Here is a 21,174-nt window from a genome sequence, read left to right on the forward strand (position 1 = left end):
GAAAAAGCTGCTCTTGGCTGGTTACCTGCATTAACTTCTGACGTCTGTGGCTGACTCTGCCCTAAGGAAGAGCATACCTAGTGCAGGAACGCACGACGACATCGAATCGGGCACGTGTCGCAAACGTGTTTCGGTGACTATCTACACGCCATGAACACAACCTGAAAAAAGTGAAAAAAAAGTAGGCGTCGATGTAGTGTTCTCGGCCCCTGTTTGTCTAGCCGGCTTGTGCCGAGCAGTACACAGCGAAAATGGCAAGCACGCTGAGTGCACCACGAAGCACCAATAGCGCTTCGTCGCCTGTGATCAGGCTGTTGTTGATTCCCTTCCGCTGTCTTGCGGTGGGCAATATGTAGGGCTGACTAGACGGTGTCTTAATGAAAGACTAAAAGAACATCGTTACAGAGGTTCACAAGCTAAATCTGGCCAACTCGCATTCACTGGCAAGATTGTGAAGAAGCAAAAAAGGAGAAAAAAACAGTGCGCGCCACAATAGTGTGTGGGGACGCGCCCTGCAGTCCCTTTGCTTTCCCGCGATGCACACTGCAGAAGCCTCGCCCCGCCTCGAGGATGGGCACGCTTCGTGACTACACTAGTTAGTTACCTTGCGATGGCAAGACGGGCGAGTTGGTGATACATATTTAAGCGCTGGTCCTGTTGTATTATTTCCTTGTCCTCATCTTTGGAGCTGTTTTTGCTTTAGTTACTTCAACTAATAAGGAAGGGCGCCGGTGTCGCAGCGACACGAGCGCCACCGACGGCGTGAGTACTGCGCGCGCGGGAGAGAGGAGACCCTTGGGCTGGGACGCTTGCTGCGTGCGGACGTGTCGCCGAAGCGCTCCGCTCTCCGCCAGCGGGGCGAGGCCTTGTGAGGAGGAACGTTCTCCCGCATCTCGTCCCGTTCGGCCTTCGGAGTATCCCTTGCCCTAGCGTGGGCGAACATTCGCTCGTAACCTTGCTGGTGAGTCGGGCGACCTTGATTCCTTAGCGTATTTTGTTGCTAGCTGGCGTTATTGCTGTTGTAGCAGTAAACACTTTTTGTATGAGTCAAAGTGTCCTTCCTTTGTTCCCTCAGAGGAAGGCCCGCCGTAGTCGCCGTGCGCTAGGTAGCGTACGCGATCACGGGGTGGGGTCTGGCGGGTTTGAACTGTGTCAGCCGCGATTCAATATAAATACTAAGAAGTCAGCTGGGCCCGATAACATTCCTAATGCTTTCTTGAGGCGATATTCTGAGCAATTATCTGAATTCATTTCTAATCTTTCTCAGTTATCCTTAAAGTTAGGTGCAATACCACCAGTCTGGAGTAAAGCACGTGTTGTGCAGGTACACAAGAAAGGAGACCGCCAAACTGTTTCAAATTACCGTCCTATATCTATTACTAGCTCGTGTTGTAAGCTATTGGAACATATTGTCGCTGGTTTTATACAAGAGTTTTTGAAAGATCATAGCATACTATCACCTTTTCAGCATGGTTTCAGGAAAGGACTCTCCACTGTAACTCAACTCGTAACAACCGTACATGAGCTATCCCGCATACTTGATTTATCTGGACAAATAGATGTGCTCTTTCTGGACTTCAGCAAAGCTTCTGATAAAGTTCCCCATGCAAAGCTATTACATAAATTAGATAAAATTGGACTCCCATTTGGTATCATACAGTGGATATGTGCTTATCTCAAAAACAGAGAACAGTTTGTTGATATTAGGAATTGTACTTCCAGTGCTCGTCAGGTCACCTCAGGAGTCCCTCAGGGCAGTGTGCTAGGACCATTGTTATTTTTAATTTATGTTAATGACTTGATTGATGTTATTCCTGGTAATGTGTCCATTCGGTTATACGCGGATGATTGTGTTATCTTCAAGGAAATTGTGTCCTATGATGATCATTATGTGTTGCAAAGATGCCTTGCTGAAATCACTGACTGGTGTTCCATTGGGGAATGGAGCTCAATGCGGAAAAAACTACTTTTACGCGTAACAAGAAAAAAATCTGCTAGCATTTTTCCGTACCAACTTGGAAATAGAACTGTCCTCGAAGTCGACAAATACAAATACCTTGGCGTTACCCTCAACAATAAGCTTACATGGTCAACTCATATCTCGGATGTTTGCTCAGCTGCGCTAAAAAAATTGTGGTTCATAAAAAGAAAGCTTAAAAACGCGCCTGTAAGGACTAAAATGTTAGCCTACAATGCAATAGTGAGATCAAAGTTAGAATATGCTTCCGAACTCTGGGACCCGCATACCATGAAAGACACAAAAGAACTTGAGCGAGTACAGAGAGAAAAGCAGTGAGATTTATTTACGGGAAATATGCCAGGAAGGATTCGCCGTCCTCAATAATGTTACAAAATAGAATACAGAGACTCAAAATACGCAGAAAAATTAATCGTCTTGTACTACTACACAACATTCTTTCTGGAAAAAATAATATGACGCTACCAGCTTCCGTATGTCGAGCTTCTACGAGGAGAACACGACACAGTCATGAGTATTTGCTTGCACCGATCTTCGCGAAAACAAACGCTTACAAGTACAGTTTTTTCCCTCGAACGGTGAACGATTCGAATTCACTTCCCATTAGTGTATTTCGGTCTAACGACTTCATGGCTGCATTGCAAAATCATTTTTGTGCAAGTTAGCGATGTTGACGTTATCATTTGTGCTTCTTTTAGTGCATTATGCTCATTTCATGTTGCATTGTATACGCTTTTCTGTGTTTTCTTGTTTGTGATATGCCCCTCCTGCTTGGGCCAAAGTATTGGCCTGCAGTATTACTAAATAAAAATAAAAAATAAAGTATTTATCTCTCGAATTAGAACCCCACAAGTGGGACCGCCATGATTGATTGAAACAACTTTTATTTCCTTCAGAAAAAGGGCGCCTCCCTCCCCGCCCCAGACCCGCAGGCCTGGGAAGATAAGGAGTCATGCGCCGGCGGATTAGAGGCTGGCAGGCAGCCTTTGACTTGTTGAGGCCTCTTCCGCCAGATACCGCAGTGGTTACAAGTTATCGTCACAAATGCATGCGAGAAATCACCGAGGCTCTGAAGATTGAAAACCTGGGGTATTCGTGTGTCAGAACACTTTCAATTGCACTGTTGGACACCGAACTGTCACTTGTGGGGGAAGCATAATCATTGCAATGATTTTATACTGAACATCTGGTTTGGTTGTTTTATCCTTGACCCCGACGCTCTCAATTATTTTCGCGTGATCTGTGTATTTACATTCGTTGTTGCGGGAATAAATACTTCATTTGATAGTCAGCACTGCGTTGGTTCTCTTTCTCCGTCCCACTGTGTGTGGGCTGTTCACGTCATGAGGATATTTAGTGAGCACAATAGGATGCCCTTTACCTGCTCGTCGCATGCGCGCAGCTTCTCCTGTCCGTCGATGGCGTTGTGCGAAGAAACGATGTGGTGGACGCGGTAGTTTTCGGCTACCGAGTTTCGCTGCAGGTGGTTTGCCTGCAGAGGTGGCCGGCGGCGGCGCTGTGCCCCGCTGGGCCGGCACGTGCACAGCTTGCCGTACACGTAGCGGAAGGCCTTGGCCAGGATGTCGCCGATGTTGGTCAGGTAGAGTAGCATGAGCGGGATGCCCACGATGGCGTACAGGATGGTCACGATCTTGCCCCAGTTGGTGCGCGGCGCTATGTTCCCGTACCCTGCGCACGCAACACAAGTAGCCGTGAGGCCGACGAAAAACTGCACCAGCCAAGTGAAGTCTAAAGTCTGACAAAAGCTCGTCTGGCTTTCCGCCCAGTGATCAAGGCTTCCGTATGGAAGCCGAAACGTCTTCGTTTTAACAAGAACTTTTGGTCGGCGTTCTTTTCTTTATACATGCACCAGACAAGTGTGCTCCACGCGTGGAGTGTAATTGGAGCCCGCTGAGAGCTCATTTATTCGATGCGCAAAAGGGCTACTCAGTTACATGCACATTCGCAAAATAACCTTTTTATTGTCATGCGTAAAACATGCAAAAGTAAGGACACACATTTCATGCGATTTTATAACGAACAAGACCTTGCGCACAGGAGTTTTAAAATGCACTTATTAAGTGTTATATCCATCAAAAGAAAAGTGTACAACAGCTGTATCTTACCGGTACTCACCTACGGGGCAGAAACGTGGAGGCTAACAAAAAGGGTTCAGCTTAAGTTAAGGACAACACAGCGAGCCATGGAAAGGAAAATGATAGATGTAACGTTAAGAGACCGGAAGCGGGCAGAGTGGGTGAGGGAACAAACGCGTGTAAATGACATCCTAGTCGAAATCAAGAGCAAGAAATGGCTTCGGCAGGGCATGTACTGCGAAGGCAAGATAACCGCTCGTCCTTAAGGGTAACGGAGTGGATTCCGAGAGAAGGCAAGCGCAGCAGGGGGCGGGAGAAGGTTAGGTGGGCGAATGAGATTTGGAAGTTTGCAGGCATAGAGTGGGCGCAGCAGGCAAATGACAGGGTTAATTGGAGACATGGAAGAAGCCTTTGCCCTGCAGTGGGGGTAGTCAGGCTGATGATGATGATGATCGTGCGTTCTTCCGTTGTTAAATAAAGTCAACAGATTGCCTTAACGTGACAAGTTGGGCCAGTTGGTACATATTCATGGTTAACGAGCGGAAAAAAGCGGAAATTTTTTTCATTGTTAAGACTCACAAATAAAAAAAAAACCTTTTCGCGGCATCGTCTTTGAGCGCAGAACTTGGCAGCACACTGCGTCCAGCTACCTTCAGCTGCATCTTTCCTCTCTGAAATGGAATGACCCCTTTCTTGAGCGGAATTCGGAGCACGTTGTACAGTTCCTAAATGATCAAAACCCTGGTGGATGTCTCGCCTTTAGCATAGACACTGAAGACGTATTTTATTCTCTCCCACACAATGCCCTGCTGGAATGCGTCCAGCGCTGCATCGTTGAGAATAATGATGAAATCAGTTTTAGATACAATTGTGACACGTCGCTGAATTACTGTCTTTTTAATTATTTGCGGTAATCCTTTTTAGATTGGTGCATTAAGTTCTATTTTCAAAGTTCTGGTGTACGTACTGGCTTCACGGTTGCCTCCACTCTTTGCGACATTTTTCTGAGCCGTAATGAAAGAAATATAAAAGCAAACCCAAGCGAACCTCACTTTCGTATAGACATGGAGACAACTTTTTGGTATTCACAAAAACAGACAACTTCAATAGGCGCTTTGGTGAAATTAAAAATGTGTTCTAAGAAAATAGCTCTGGACTTTCCTACAATTTGGAAGCTCCAAAACAGCAAAAGGTTCAGTTTTTATTTTGTGTAAATACGGCGGGGGAAACAGCCTTCCGCCCCACTCCCACTCCGCGGATGCAGCGGCCGACGATGAAGATGGGCCGCATCGAAATGGAGGGGGGAAACAGGTTTCCACAATTTCTAAACTTGCGCTTTCTGCCTGACCATGTCTGCTGGTGTTTCGCGCCCAGAAGCTCAAAACCGTTGATGAGTTACTCTTTGGCGCAGTCAAAAACCCCTAAACATGGTGCAACCAGCACAATGCTCAACAAGCTTTTCATGAACATTCTGAGAGCATCGGGGATCCCTGAAGCGGCCCTATGCGATAGGCTTGCAAGTTCTATCAGGTCCCAGTGGGCGCAAGCGTCAAAGGTTGCTGTAATCCCGTACATTCACAGAACATCACATTGGCTCAAAAAAGTAGGTGGACGCTATGATGTTGACGTCTTTCTCTCCGCCCCCGCCAATCTATGCCCTCTGTGTGGACGCAATAGCCGGAACGTTCCGTCAGAAAAGTATGTGGCCTCAAGCATGTTAACAAATACCTCTTTTCTTTCAATCTTTGCTCTCCTACCTTTCAACTCTCCTAGTTTCAACACGTGGCAGCGATTGTGGCTCAGCTTGAGCCAGTGAAGCTGAGGCACCGGGCAGGCCCGTGCACTTTCCTTTTCATTTTTCCTGTCAGGAACAGCAAGCAAGCAAGCATGTTAACAAATATGTTGAATGCTGTAAAAATGTAGTCTACAAAGTTCCGACGGCCTGCGGTCATGCTTATATCGGCCAAACCGGCCGCAGCCTAAACATACGCCTTCAGGAGCATAAAAATTCATTTAACAAAAACCGCTCTAACCCCTCTCACCAATGCCAGGAATGTGACCGGCTAGGAAAACGCAAACGATGTGCGCTAAAATCTGAGATCACCACTGTTCTTTTTGCAAACCATAATCAATTCAAGTGCAATCTAAATAAAACGTGTATTACATCGCAAAATCAATTGACACGTGCATCAGCACGTCTTCAGTAACTCCAACACGCCATAAGATAGATTTCCTTCATGACACTTCATTTTCTTCTTCTTCTTCCTCTTAAAACATGGCATATACCCACGTGGTGGGATTGGCCAAGGTGTAGTGGCATGATCAAGGAAATTTCCATAGGAGATTACCACAATAATTTCGCAGCAAGCGTGAATTTTGAAAACTAGATCAATAAAAACGACAGAAGAATATTTAAAGTAAAATAACCGAGAGCATTCTGGTGGAAAAAGAAAAGCTCGAAGAATTTTTAAAAAGTCAGCAAATCAACCTACCAGTTGCAGTTATGTAATCATGGAGAATCCCACAAATTGAACCCAATGCAAATCCTTTGGCGCTCGCACCGAACGATAATAACACTGGCAGAGATAACGGGCGCCCTAACTGGAGAGAGGGACCTCCAGGTAAATCTTTCTCCGAAGTGCGAACTTGAACAGCAGAGGAGAAAATGGTCTACAGATTAAATTTCCCCGCAAGCGTCACATAGGTTTGTCGGTGTCCACCCACACAAGCATAGATATTAATTCAAGCTAGGAATCCTGCTCCGCAACCACGTCATTGATACCTCACACAGCGTGGTTTTATACATACGGACGTTCCAATTATATGCGAACTGCTGATAATCCGTGGTATTTATTAAGGAGTCACGTAACCTGGCTGATATGTGTTGGTACCGCTGAAACCTGGAAATTACCAGCAGACTAAAATTCGGGACGGGATGTGACACCGGAACGTCAAGAGCCAACCTTGCTAAGTAATCAGCCTCATAATTTGAATGAATACCTGCATGGCCAGGGACCTAGACAAAACGGACCTGCTTCAAAGTGCATGGGACAAAAAAATAAAAGGGAAACGGCTCATAAAATCTTTTTGCGAAGTTTCAAGGTAGACTAAAACTGACAAGCAATCAGAGAAAATAATAACGTGTGACACATGACATGGAATTTTGTGCATGTCTATTCCAAGATTCAAAAATTCTTCAAAGAATATAGGAATATAATCTGGGATGCGGACAGAATAGCTCCATGCCAAATCCTGCGAAAAGATGCCAACTGCAGCTTTTTGGCAGCTGACAGAGGCATCGGTAGAAAGCACCGTACGATGGAGGTATTCCTGTATGCGATCACAGAGAAGACCGTTTAAAATGTTTGCGGGCATGTGTTTCGCAGGAGATGGGAAGATGTGGTCAAAATGGAATTCCACTGCTGCCGGCGTGTCATCAACCCACTGCAAAGAACCGACATCAACACCAATCGGTGTTGAAGTTCTTCGTTAACATAATTTGTTATATTTAATTTCATTTCATATTTATTTCCTTAAAGACCCCCTGTAAAGGGGTTTTACATAAGAGGTGGGGTTAACATGAGAAAGCAAAACATTTTTTTCATGATGACAGGTGGAACGCAACTTTCTCTAGGAAGGTTGATGGGCAGGCGATGGCTGCGATTTCATGGGGGAGGTCGTTCGAGTCGCTTGCTGTTCGGAGGAAAAATGACTTGGAAAATATAGTCGTACGCGCACGTTGGTGTGAAACTTTTGAGCGGATGACCAACGCGGTGAGACGTGCGTGATGGCGGTGTGCAGATGTATGGCTGCTGTTTGAGCGGGGAATAATAAAATCTGTGAAATAGGCACAGGCTAGAAATACAGCGGCGGAGGGAAAGACTGTATAATTGGGACTGTAGCTTGAGAGATGAAACACTAATACAGGATGAGTATGAGCGGTGAATGAAACGGGCGGCTCTGTTTTGCACGGCTTCTAATGAATCAATCAGGATGCTTGCTGTGGATTCCAGATGGCGGATGCATATTCAAGTTTTGGCCTGATTAATGATTTATCGGCAAGTATATAGCTTTACATTTTGAGGGGCCGGCGCCGTGAAGATGACGTTTAAGAAAGCCTAGTTTTTTATTCGCAGATATTAACTTCGTTACGTGCTCGCGTCATGATAAGTCATAGCTGATAGTGATGCCGAGGTAAGTATAGGACGGGACAAGTTCGACAGGAGAATCAGAAATCTTATAAGTAAATAAATTCTGGTTGCGACGACGATGACAAGACATAAGTTGCACTTATTGGGATTAAGTGTCATCAACCAGTGATTGCACAATGATTGAACGCGGTTAAGATTGTCCGGCAAGGATTCTTGATCAGCGTCATTAGTAATTGGGGCATAAATAACGCAATTGTCGGCGAGCAGACGGCCATGACATGATAAATTTTGTGGCAGATCATTAGTATAAATTAAGAATAGGAGGGGGCCGAGGACAGTTCCCCGATGAACGCCCTATGTTATCGGTAGACGGTTAGAGGAATGGTTGTTAATAGTAACGGACTGTGAACGACGTGTGAGGAATTCTTTTAACCATGCAATATTTTCTCGACGCAAGTTTAGTCTGAAAAGTTTTAAGACTAGACTTTGATGAGGTACCTTATCGAATATGCTTTGGCAAAGTCTAAAAAATGGAGTCCGTTTGTAAGTTAGCATCAAAGTTGGAATGAAGATCGTGAAGAAAGATGGCAAGCTCTGTCTCGCTCGCTAAGCCTTTTCTAAATCCATGTTGGGATGGAGTGAAAAAATTTATACAGTCTAGATGCTGCATTATCTGGGAGTAGATGACGTGTTCGATGAGTTTACAAGGGATGCTAGTCAGGGAAATGGGGCGATAGTTGAGTGGAGAGTCTCAGTTACCTGATTTGAAAACAGGAACCAATGGAATACCGTGACCAACGATAAAGCAATAAGGCCGGCTGATACACAAAAATAGGAGTACTGACATCAGTCACCGGGTCCAACAACCTGAGGAAACTTCGCACCGTCAGTATTTGAAAGCGGGAATTTAGCTCAGGGATATGGGCTTCCAGATAAAGCAGGGCGTTTGAAAAAGATTTTTTGAGGCCACGGTAGTAATGTAGAGTGCGCCTTTCCAGTAAGATTAAGGGCTGAATCTTGTAGTTTGCGCTACCAGAAAACAGGATGCCACCAAACTCAAATACAGGTCTTACATGGGCCTTGTATAGTAACAATAATGTGTTGCGGCGCATCCCAAACTTTTATTTTTGGCAATTCTTGTCAGCCAGCCTACAGAGCGCTCTCAATTGAACACATTGTTCTTTATATGAAGGCTCCAATCTAATGCTGGGTGATAAGTAGCACCTAGATATTTAACGGGCTCCACTTGTGGAATCTGGTTAGAGTGATAGAGTAATGAAGTTTCATTTATTTTCATTTATTTATTTTTTCATTTATTCAATACTGCCAGCCTTGGTAGGCCCGGGCAGGAGGGGCAATAGAAAGAGATACAAGGCATGATAAAATTTAGCACACAAATTAAAAGCTAAACAAGCCAAAGACAACACATGCATGATTCGAACAAAAAATAGGTAAATTGAACACCAATTTTTTTTCTTCGCCAGAACCGGACGTACAACATTCAAAAGTCTTTAGAAAAAATTGGCAATGCTCTCAGTGCTTATCAGTCCACTCAAAGGAAGCTGGTTCCACTCAGTTATTGTTAGGGGAAAATAAAAATATTTGTACAAGTTTGTTCGGGCACGATAAGGTGTTAAGGACTGGGCGTGACGATGTCTCGTTAATCGCGTCACCAGCGGTTTTAAGTAAGCGTCCGGGCTCATTGATAACTTATTTTTCAACAAAAAAAGAATTTTGAGTCGCAAAAGCTTTCTTCGAGTTTCCAGTGTCTGCAAATGTGCAATAATGTGTCGAGAAAATACCAAAACGCCAAATTTGCCAACATTCAGGGATATATTAATACCGTGCAACCATACTCCAAGAGCATCCAAATATCCCTTCCGAATCTGGTAAAGGGAATAGATATCCCTGGCCGAGGCGAAAAAAGCTGTCATCTGTAAACACAAAAACTGTTATATCAGGACGAATGGAGATGCCACTGACCAAAATATTAAAAAGAAGCGGGGATAGCACCGATCCTTGCGGCACACCTCTTGAATGATAATATGTATTAGAACATAGGGTTCCCTCTGGGCAGTAAAAGTACCTGTCCTTCAGAAATTCAGATACCCTCGCATAAATGTAGGTTGGAAGATGTAACTGAGCAAGTCTTTAAGTAAAATAGTATGTTCTACACTGTCATAGGCCTTTGCTACACCAAGAGTCACCAAAGCTGAAACTTCCCTTTTACGTAGCGAGAGCCGGACTCTACTCTCTAGATCCACATGCGCGGACCATAGAGCATCCACGACGAAAGCCAATCTAGGCTGAGCTGCGACCGTTGACGTCATGAACATGTTTTGTGAGGCGACTGTGCACTATTCTTTCTATTATTTTGAGTAAATTTGAATTTAGCGCAGTTGGCCGAACATTATCTAAGACGTATCCTTTCCCTGCATCTTTCGTCAGTAAAATAATTTTCGCTATCTTCCAAATGCTTAATACGTGCATTTTCAAACGAAGCATTGACCATATTTAAGAAGTCGCTTGTAAAATCCTGGGCTATAATTTTAATCATACCGACAGTGACAACATCTTGTCCAGAAGCTGCAAGAGGGCACTGTAAGGGATCGATGATTCGCGGGGCCATTAGGACTGGTCGCCCGGTCTTCGAACACCCCTCACCTCGCGAACGGGCGGCGGTGGAACGCGCTGAAAAGAAGCGCACGTGTTTGGGTCAAGCACACCTGACCGCGACGGCCGCGCGCTTAATGCTCGCATTCCGAGCTGTTTCACGCTGGAGGCCCCCGTCGTCTTGACAGACACCAGACGCGACGCGACCTTGCGACGAACATCTCGTGGGAAAACCTTGAAAAATAGTAGTCTTGTCAAGGAGGGGAGCAATGGGAATGACTGATGGACAGCGGCGGCCAGATTTGAGAACCCCAACCATCGGGTATCGGCGTGGAATTTAAGCCGCGTATGCTCATCGAGAACGCTAATCCCCCCGGGAAAGTCAGGACCGAGCGGGCAGGCGCACAAAGCGGAAGCACGCCGCCGGAGTCCGATGACGGCTCTAATTGCGGAACGGCGCCCGGGTTGACGAGCTTCGACGGAACCAATTGCTAATCCCCCTGGGAATGTCGGGACCGAGCGGGCAGGCAACCCTGCGGACCAAGGGTTGTGGCGCCTTTTGAGAAAATGGGTTTTTCTTTTTTTTTTTTTGGAAGGAATTTGATGTCCATTTTTTGTGTTGTTTAACATAGGGAAATGGTTATATGCCCCACGGACACTGGAGGGCCGGCCAAACACCTAAACAGGTGTATGGCCGTTTATACCAATAACGTTTATATTTTAACGTGATTGGACGCTACAGAATATGGGCCGGGCCTTCAGGCCTTTAAAACCAGGGCCCGGAGCCCTGAAAAAGGGTTCTGGGCTAAGGTCAGATGTAATGTATCTTTGGCTATGCCGAGTAGGGGCCTCCCCTAGTGTTAGCCAGTTCCACCTTTTTGTTGTTAAACTTTTTTTGCCGTTTTAAATTGTTTCTTGTGTATCACCTTGCTTGCAATGTAAATATTTGTATATAAAACAGTCAAGTCATACCCCCCTTAATACCTGCATCCTGATTCACCGCAATACCGTCCATGACGGGGCACCCCTGGTGCGAAAAAAAGCCTTCGATCATCATATCAAGCAACCGTCTCTGGCGGTAGGGCACCTCTGGTGCGAAGCTAAAGAACCTAGTAAGGCCTGCAAAGAGACCCTTACAACTTTACTGACACATTGCCAGGACTAATACCTTGTCACACGGACACTGTAAAGGTACTTTGAACTAATGCTCCATTACTCTAAGGACGAACGCGCGCTGCCACACGGACGCGCCAAAGGACACCTAGCTCAAAGGAGCTTCGAAACAAGGCAGCTCGAGTTCGTCCTTTGAGGCTTCAAGGGAGTACTCTCTCTCCCAGCGAGTTAACAGCATAAATAAATTGAGAAAAGAAACGTTAAATTTTCATTTTATAAATTCACTTCATAAGATTAGTGGTGTTTTAAAATATAAGATCATTTGTTTTGTGGCAGTCTCACCACGCCATACTCTCGTTCCAGATATACGAGCCATTTGGGCTCAGTGTGGCCAGCACTGTGATGTTATGCTCTGTACTTGGAAAATCATGTCATTATTGCAGTTAAAAGTGCATTGCTTTAACTAGAGTCACTAAATAAAGACTTAGAGTACCGGCACTCTTTTCTCTTATTGTTCTGTGCCGCCGCCACGATCATTGGTCAGTTTGCATCACGTGATATTTGTTTACACTGCGACGGTTCATGGGGGCTGCCATTTTGTGGCTTATGCGTTTTCAGTCGGGCAACTGTGGTAGTCCTAGTGCTGCGAGTGCTGCCGGTGACCGACTCAGTGACCAGGGATTCCGCGCCTCGCAGCATTTCAACTGCACAAGAGCATACGAGGATGCCGTTTTGCTGCGTTGTTGGCTGTTTCAACTCGCAGAATGATGGAAAACGCTTCATGCGCTTTCCGCTTTCCATGCCGTACGGCTACGATCCCCGCCGCAGCGCAGGGTGGCTAACAGCGTTGTTTACAAAATGGCCGGGCCAAAGTTAGCGGCGAGGTCGCCGAAGCGGCAATCTGGCAACAATGATAAACAACAAAATGGCCGCCCCTGCTTACCGCCGTGCTGCAGTGATGGTACTCTAAGTCTTTATTTAGTGACTCTAGCTTTAACATAATACGGTTATAAAACTAATTTACTAAAAAAATGTGACATTTATGTATTTATATGTGCAGTGAGGTTTGCAATTTAAATAACGCTTTTCGCCGATGAGGGCGCTAAAAAGTTCTTGCGAAGGTCGTTCCGCGACCGTGTAGCACGGACGAACTCCCTTGAAGTAGTGCTCCTTTGGGAGCGTAAAGGAGCATTAGTTCAAAGTGCCTTTAGAGTGCCCGTGTGACAGGGGTATAAGAGGAGCTCTGATGCGTCAACATCGGGATAATCCGAAGAGGGTGAGATTGTGCACAAACGGACGTTTCCCTGCGTCTGGAAACGTAACGCCAATCCCTGAGCACTACGCTCTAGAGTTTCCTGAGCCTTTTGCGGTGATAACACATTTGAAGTAGTGAGGTGAGGGACTGCAGAACTCTTTCTACGTTCCATGCATGTATAGAGGGCCTTCCGATTACGAGGATCTGAAAGATGTGTTCAAATTTTGGTTATACTTCTCCTTGGTTCTTGCAAATGTTATTTTGAAAGATGCAGAGAAGAAATTGTAATTTAACCAATCAGCTGGACTCTGGTTGCAGGATAGCCTCTTGTAGGCCGCTTTTCTGCGACGATAGGCCTTCTCACATTCTGCTGTCCACCAAGAGGACAGCTGTTTATTAGAGGTTGCTGCAGGCAAAGTGAATATTGAGTGGCCCAGTACATTTTGCAAAAATGAAACCGTCTGCTGAGCTCTGTCATCCCGGCTTGTACTAACTATAGAGACAATAAGTGAGGCGGACATCATATTTTTATAAATATTGTGGCTGACAACTTTATGGATTACACAACTATTTTCGAGCGGAGATGACCGGATAGTGAAAGTTATAGGAAAGTGGTCCCTAGATGTACCCGAATCGTCTGTGGGCCAATCAGTCACCTCTTGCCTACCTGCTGATAATGTTGTCAATGGCTGAGCGAGCAACCCCTCGCATAAAGGTTCTTTCTCTGGAATTGCAGCATCGTACAGCATTTGCAGAGAGCCACGATCAGAAAAGAATCAGTACGACTTCCCCAGTCACTATGGTGAAAATTAAAATCTCCTGCGATGATCAAACTGCTTGTGCCACTCACCAAGCTCTCTAAACCGTCTGTCCTGTGTACACCTAACGAAAAATAGACATTATTAAGTGTAATATCGGCACAATGTGGAAATAAAATTTTGATAGCTAAAAGCTCACAGTCAGAGAGAAGAAATTTCTTAGATGCCTGATGACATATATGTATAGATAGAATGGTTACCAATCCACCTCCCCCGCCAACATTTCGATCTGACCTGAAAACTCGAAAGTTTCCCACTGAAAATGATTTATAAGGTGATGAACACGTTTCTTGTAAAATCACAATATCAGGGTTGTGTTTGTGAATAAGCAGTTCTAGATATGGAAGAGAAGAAAATACGGAGCGGCATTTCCATTGCAACACTTTCCATGATTATTGACCAACTGAAGAGGCAGAAACCACCTGTCTAAAGATATCAACATTGGGAACAATTTTGGGTAGTCCTTTTGTAGCTTTCATCTCTGGAGAACTAGAATTAGATAGTGACGAGGAAGCACGGCGCTTCTGCGTAGGGCGCGACATTCCGACATCTGTTGTGCAGATGTCAGTGCGACATGCAATGCTAGGAACAGAGATGTTAGGGTGGGGCCTGGGGAGCATCAGGAGGTGACGTTGAGCGGCTAGCACTAGCTGTGCAAGCTGAAACAGATGCAGCCGTTGCTGCCAGAAAGGATCTTGATGGTGGCACAGAAAGAATTACTTTTATTATTTATAGATACTGCGATTCCGTACAGATCATAGCAGGGTGGGAAAAAACAAACAAAATACAAGCATATAAACACACTCAAATTCATAACAGTTGCAGGCACTTTTCAGACATCAGAAAATAATTATGATTAACAGTCTCGCTATTAAGTTTATTCAATTCAGTAATTGTCCTGAAAAAAAAAAGAATGTTTAAAGCACTTATTTCGCGCGTTTAAAGGGGTTATCGTTAGTGCATGCCTTTGTCTCGTGTTATCATCTGAGAAGTAAGCAAAATAATTAGAAGTATTAACTTTATAATGACCTTTCATAAGCTGCAAGACAAAATTCAATCTGCAAACACGATTGCGCTCAACGACTGGGGGTAACCAGTTCGCCTCACGAGCTCTCTCACAGATGCACGGCCATACGAGTTAAAAACAAATCTAACTAATTTATGCTGTATTCGTTCTGATTTCTAAATGTTTGTTATCGTGAAAGGATCCCAGATGATTACAACATATTCTAGTAACGGACGAATGAGGGAATTGTACGCCAGCAGACGAACACTAGGTGGGGATGACTTTAGTGAGTGACTCAAGAAAAAGTTTCCGCATTGAATTTGCTACGACAGCGTCTATGTGTTTTCACCACGGAAGGTTGTTAGTAATCCATAGGCCCAAATATTTATACCCTGTCACCACTAATAATGATATGTTGTTAGTACAGTGCACAAAATCAAGAGGTATATTCTTGTGTGTAATTTTCATAAAGACGGTTTTTTTTTTCAAAATTAATGCACATCTGCCATTTGTTGAGCCATGCAATCACCTTCGCTAGGTCATTATTTAGACGCACCTGGTAGCCAACTGAAGGAACCACTTGATACAAAAATACGGTCATCCGCGTACAGTTTCACGAGGACTGAATTATCTTTCATAATGTCAATATTAAACAATAGAAATAAGAGTGGTCCCATAACGGATCCCCAGGGGGACGCCAGACATAAGCCGGACACTGCTAGAAGAAATATTTAGAGTGACGAATTGACACCTGTTCGAGAGGCAAGCTGTAATCCATGTAAGTACACGGTCGTTTTTAATATAATAACTTAATTTATGAATTAGTTTGTTATGTGATACCTTATCAAATGCTTTGCGGATATCCATGAATAATGCGTCTGTTTACTTTCCCTGATTCCCTGACTGAGCAAAGTCATGCACAGCTTCAGCTAACTGTGCAGTTGTAGAAAACCCACGTCTGGAATCATGCTGAAAATCGATTGTGTAGTTGTAGAAAACCCACGTCTGGAATCATGCTGAAAATCGATAAGTACTCTGTGCTCTTCCAAGAAACCTAATATATGTTTATGAATTACATGTTCTAAAATTTTACATGATGCCGACGTTAGAGATATAGGTCGGTAATTCCAGATGTGGGCTTTCTTTTCGGTTTTGTGCAGAGGTTTATTCGCGGCTGTCCTCCAGTCATCCGGTAAAGAACCCCCATATAGAGATCTGGTGAATATTACTGTCAAGTATAATGCGCACCACTCCGCATAGCGTTTCAAAAAAGTGTTTGGTATGTTATCGGGACCTGGTGATTTTTCAACGTCAAGGTTCGAAACCAATTTAAAAACGCTAGTCTGAAATTACATTACCAGGAATGGCAGGGAGTGCTGCAGAAAAGTTGGGCAGACAACCATTGTCCTCCGTGAATACCGACTGAAAGAATTTCTGGAACGCAAAACAAACAACAGCCTCAACCCTCCGCGGTGGATCAGTGGTTAGGGCGCTCGACTACTGATCCGGAGTTCCCGGGTTCGAACCCGACCGCGGCGGCTGCGTTTTTATGGAGGAAAAACCGTGGCCGCAGCAGTCGACTGCCCTCAAGGCATACAAGGCACTCTTTGCCTACTTGAGAGCGACTGGATTGAGTGACAAATTGTGAAAGCGTTGTGCGTGTGTGTGTTATGCCGTTTTTCCCTTCTCTCTTCCTCCTTTTAGTCCCCTAATCCCTCTTCCCCAGTGCAGGGTAGCCAACCGGAACCCCTTTCTGGTTAACATCCCTGCCTTTCCCTCCTCCTCTTTATCTACCTATCTACGGCGCGCTTCAGGCGTCCAACGATATATGAGACAGATACTGCGCTATTTCCTTTCTCCCAAAACCAATTATTAATTATTAACAACAGCCTCATTACGCACACATTCAGCGTCTAGTATGAATTCGTTCGTGGAAGAAGATTTCTGCGTGATTTGGCGCCAGAATCTCTCACGGGACACACGCAGACAGATTGGGTCACCTTATTAGTGTATGTGAAAGGCCTTTGAGATTAGGCATGAGGTCTGATCTCTATATATGGCTATGATGGTGGTCTGGTCCAAAACGCCTCAGAGTCATTGTAAACAGCGGAATGAATGACTATGTTATTTTGAAGTGAATGATTTTCTTTGTCTTTCGCGTGTTCGCGCAGTCGCTCATTGATACACCATCCGGTCTCCCCGATGGCCGCATGACAGTGGAATCTTGTGAATCAGGAGAGCACTTTGTTGGGCGAGTCGGTCGTACATCCTTAAAGAAGGGAATTGCGCTAAAAAAGACATGGACGAGAAAAGACAAGGACGGGCGCAAACTCGCGACTGATTTTATTCAGAAAGAACACAAATATATATATATATACTTAGATTCTTATCCAATCATTGCCTAAGCGCACATGCCAGGAACGTTTTCTCTTTCTTATACAAATTGATACTAGAATCGCTTACGCATTCATCACCTGACTTATCAATGAAAAAGGCCTCTGCGAGTTCACGTGCTACCTGGTTACGACTGCGCCTTAAGATTTTTGTTCTAGCCAGCAAAGGCTGGCATGCTTTATCAGGCGTAGCCAAAGGGCATGCGCCGCAATGTAAGGGCAAATTTGACCCTTTTCCGTTAACCATAGAAAGCTTGTGTTCCCTTAGTCGTTCATTTATACAACGGCCCGTCTGGCCGATGTAAACTTTTCCACATGTCAGGGGAATTTCATACACAGCCCCGACAGAACACCTGACAAACTGGGTGGCGTGACGTTTCGTGCAGTCTCGCACGCATTCCTCGCCGGAGACAATCCGGGGGCACAAAGAGGCCAACTTGCGCGGGGCAGAAAATACCACCGGCACACCGTAGCGATTGGCTACATTCTTAAGGTTGTGGGACACCCTATGAATATAGGGGACAACCGCCGGTCTGGTCTTCGGTTGACCGCCACCTTCTTGAGGTGTTCTAAGTTTCAAGCTTCGCAGAAGCTTCTCTGACACAGCAACCACAACGGAAATGGGAAAACCAGCTTTCTGTAACCTGCCAATCTGATTGTTGAGGCTGTCCTTTACCAGGTGACCACATGATTTCTGCAGGGCTTCTTTCAGGCACAGCATAACAATGGCGCGTTTAACCGTCTTAGAATGAGCAGACTCAAATGGCAACAGGTCTTTCCGGGCTCGTGGTGAGTATATCCAACACGTGTGACCTGGTGTTAAAGTGATGTTAATATCTAAAAAACTGCAATCTATCTTGTTCAGGTAATTCGTGGGTGAAGGTTAGACCCCTCCCGTGTCGTTTAAAGACAGATAAGGTCTCTTGCACGGTAACCGTGTGCGTCAAACCGGGTTGCTTCTTAAAAATCACCAAATAATCGTCCATGTATCTAAAAACTCTCAGAACTATCTTGTCGTCCAAATAACACACCAGATCACGATCAATGCTGGCCAAGAAAATGTTAGCCAGTACCGGTGCCACACAAGACCCGATGCAAATGCCCTGACGTTGAACATGAAAATGGTTGTCAAAAGTTACAAAAGTGGACTCAAGATAAAATTCTAGTAGCTTCATGAAACTGTCCACGGTTAGGCCACTAGTATTCTGAAAATCTACTACACCATTTTCGTCGATGCAAGACCTAACTGCACAAAATAGGTCATCGTGCGGTATAGAAAAGAACAGGTTTTCTATGTCATGTTAGGTTACACTGTCTCTTTTGACATACTCACCACGAGCCCGGAAAGACCTGTTGCCATTTGAGTCTGCTCATTCTAAGACGGTTAAACGCGCCATTGTTATGCTGTGCCTGAAAGAAGCCCTGCAGAAATCATGTGGTCACCTGCAATGGAAGCACATTTTAGACCTGTTAAAGTCGAAGCTACAAAGGTCAAGGAAAATGCTCTGAAACTCTTGTCGCGTTTAAACCTAGAGAATTTGCGCTCTAGCGTTAAAAAGGCTGAAGGCCTAAGGCTCGAAGTCTTCTTTTCAGCCAAAACGCATAAGGACGACATACCCTTCCGTGCTATTGTCACTGAGCGGTCGACTTGGCAACATGCAGTTTCATGCTTCCTGCAAAAGCACCTAAAAGGCCTTACCTTAGCGGACCCATATCAGACGCCAAATTCTTTGGCTGTTGTCGACTACCTTAAGAATCATAATCCAAAAGGAGCGTCTGCATTTAGTATTGATGTTAAGGACCTCTTCTACTCGCTGCCACATGACACACTGATGAAATTTGTTAGTGATTGCATTACCGAGGATAATGATGAACAATGCTTTGTCAATGCCTGTGGTATTTCTGTTCCTTCGTTTTTAGAAGTGCTGTCGTTTTATCTGGCTTCTACTTTTGTGGACTGGAATGGGCATTTGTTTATTCAAAAGACAGGTGTTTGTATCGGATCCAAAGTAGCGCCCGTCCTCAGTGATATCTTCCTGTCTCGAGTTGACTCTTATATTGAAAAGAATCAGAGTGGCCTTGCAAAAAAGATTTTCAGGTATGTCGATGATTATCTGGTGTTTGTTGACCGACATGAATTTACAAGGAGGGCGGTGGACATTATTAAGATTTTTAAAGAATATGGGCGTGGATTACAGTTCACCTTTGAAACTCCTACAAACGATTGCCTGCAGTTCCTTGACACAAAACTTCATTTCGTGCAGGATCATGTGTGCTGGAGGTATTCTCCGAGGTCTGATAAACCACTCTTAAATTATCAATCAAATTACTCAAAAATTGTGAAGTGCGGCATTGCTGTATCCTGCCTAGGATCGTCTTTGCTCAAGTCGTGCCCCCACGAAATGAAGGAAAGTTTCTGCGAGCAAGTGAACAGACTAAGATTGCCTGAATTTCCAGAGGACGTGCTGTTTCTAGCTTCTAGCAAGGTGCTGAAAAAAGTAAAAGAGTTCAATAGGTCACTTTTGAAGGGTTCTGAGGAGAAAAAGAAAAAATATTGCAGTCATACCTTATGTTCATCGGTTTTCTCATCAACTAAAAAACGTGGGTAACAGATATGGTGTTAATGTTCTCTTCTCTGCCCCTCAGAAAGTTAGTAGTGTTTGTGCGAAGGTTGCTGCGCGCTCTAGCAGCGGTGTATGTGATAAACGAAAGCGGTGCTGCACTGTGAATCACAAGAACCGCTATGTCAGATGTTCAAAAGGAGTGGTGTATCACATTCCCTTTTCTTGTGGCCGGACCTATATCGGTCAAACGGGCCGCTGCCTTAATGTGCGCTTGCAAGAGCATTTTTTGTCATTGAATAAGTCGCCTTCATCTAATCTCGCTAAGCACTGTTCAAAATGCAGCGGCTGCAAGCCTTTGCTTGACCAAACTAAAATCTTGTTCCGACACCCTAATCAGCTAACCAGAGAGATTTCAGAGGCCTATCACATCCGTAAGAATCAGCACACGTGTGTTGCCGACCCTATGGTGGTTTTGCATGAAAGAGAGTTTTGTTATCTTGACGCACCTGTATGAGCACTTTTCCTGTCACGCCTGCGCGATGGCTTTTGTTTTGTTTGTGATTGTTCTTCCTTTTGTGTGTTTCTCGAATAAACGCGCAGTTGCGAGTAAGCGCTTGTGTGGTTTGGTCTCTCTTGTCTGTTGTCCTAAGTGCTTTATAATTTTTGAAAATGAAAAACCAACTAGCTCAGATGTCAATTCTGCAAAGCTTGAAACTTAGAACACCTCAAGAAGGTGGCGGTCAACCGAAGACCAGACCGGCGGTTGTCCCCTATATTCATAGGGTGTCCCACAACCTAAAGAATGTAGCCAATCGCTACGGTGTGCCGGTGGTATTTTCTGCCCCGCGCAAGTTGGCCTCTTTGTGCCCCCGGATTGTCTCCGGCGAGGAATGCGTGCGAGACTGCACGAAACGTCACGCCACCCAGTTTGTCAGGTGTTCTGTCGGGGCTGTGTATGAAATTCCCCTGACATGTGGAAAAGTTTACATCGGCCAGACGGGCCGTTGTATAAATGAACGACTAAGGGAACATAAGCTTTCTATCGTTAACGGAAAAGGGTCAAATTTGCCCTTACATTGCGGCGCATGCCCTTTGGCTACGCCTGATAAAGCATGCCAGCCTTTGCTGGCTAGAACAAAAATCTTAAGACGCAGTCGTAACCAGGTAGCACGTGAACTCGCAGAGGC

General features: G+C 44.9%; 1 protein-coding gene across 1 annotated transcript in view; it reads right to left on the reverse strand.

The window, feature by feature from the left end:
* LOC144120381 (potassium channel subfamily K member 18-like) overlaps positions 1-21,174 on the reverse strand; it is a 96,522-nt gene that overhangs the window by 26,994 nt on the left and 48,354 nt on the right. Inside the window, exons 2-3 of the mRNA XM_077652734.1 lie at positions 5,832-5,935; positions 3,360-3,667 (exon numbers count right to left, since the gene is read on the reverse strand). Coding sequence (XP_077508860.1) covers positions 3,360-3,667; positions 5,832-5,935 — 412 coding nt within the window. The remainder of the gene's footprint in view (positions 1-3,359; positions 3,668-5,831; positions 5,936-21,174) is intronic.

This window comes from Amblyomma americanum, chromosome 2 (assembly GCF_052857255.1).
Source record: "Amblyomma americanum isolate KBUSLIRL-KWMA chromosome 2, ASM5285725v1, whole genome shotgun sequence".
Taxonomy (NCBI): domain Eukaryota; kingdom Metazoa; phylum Arthropoda; class Arachnida; order Ixodida; family Ixodidae; genus Amblyomma; species Amblyomma americanum.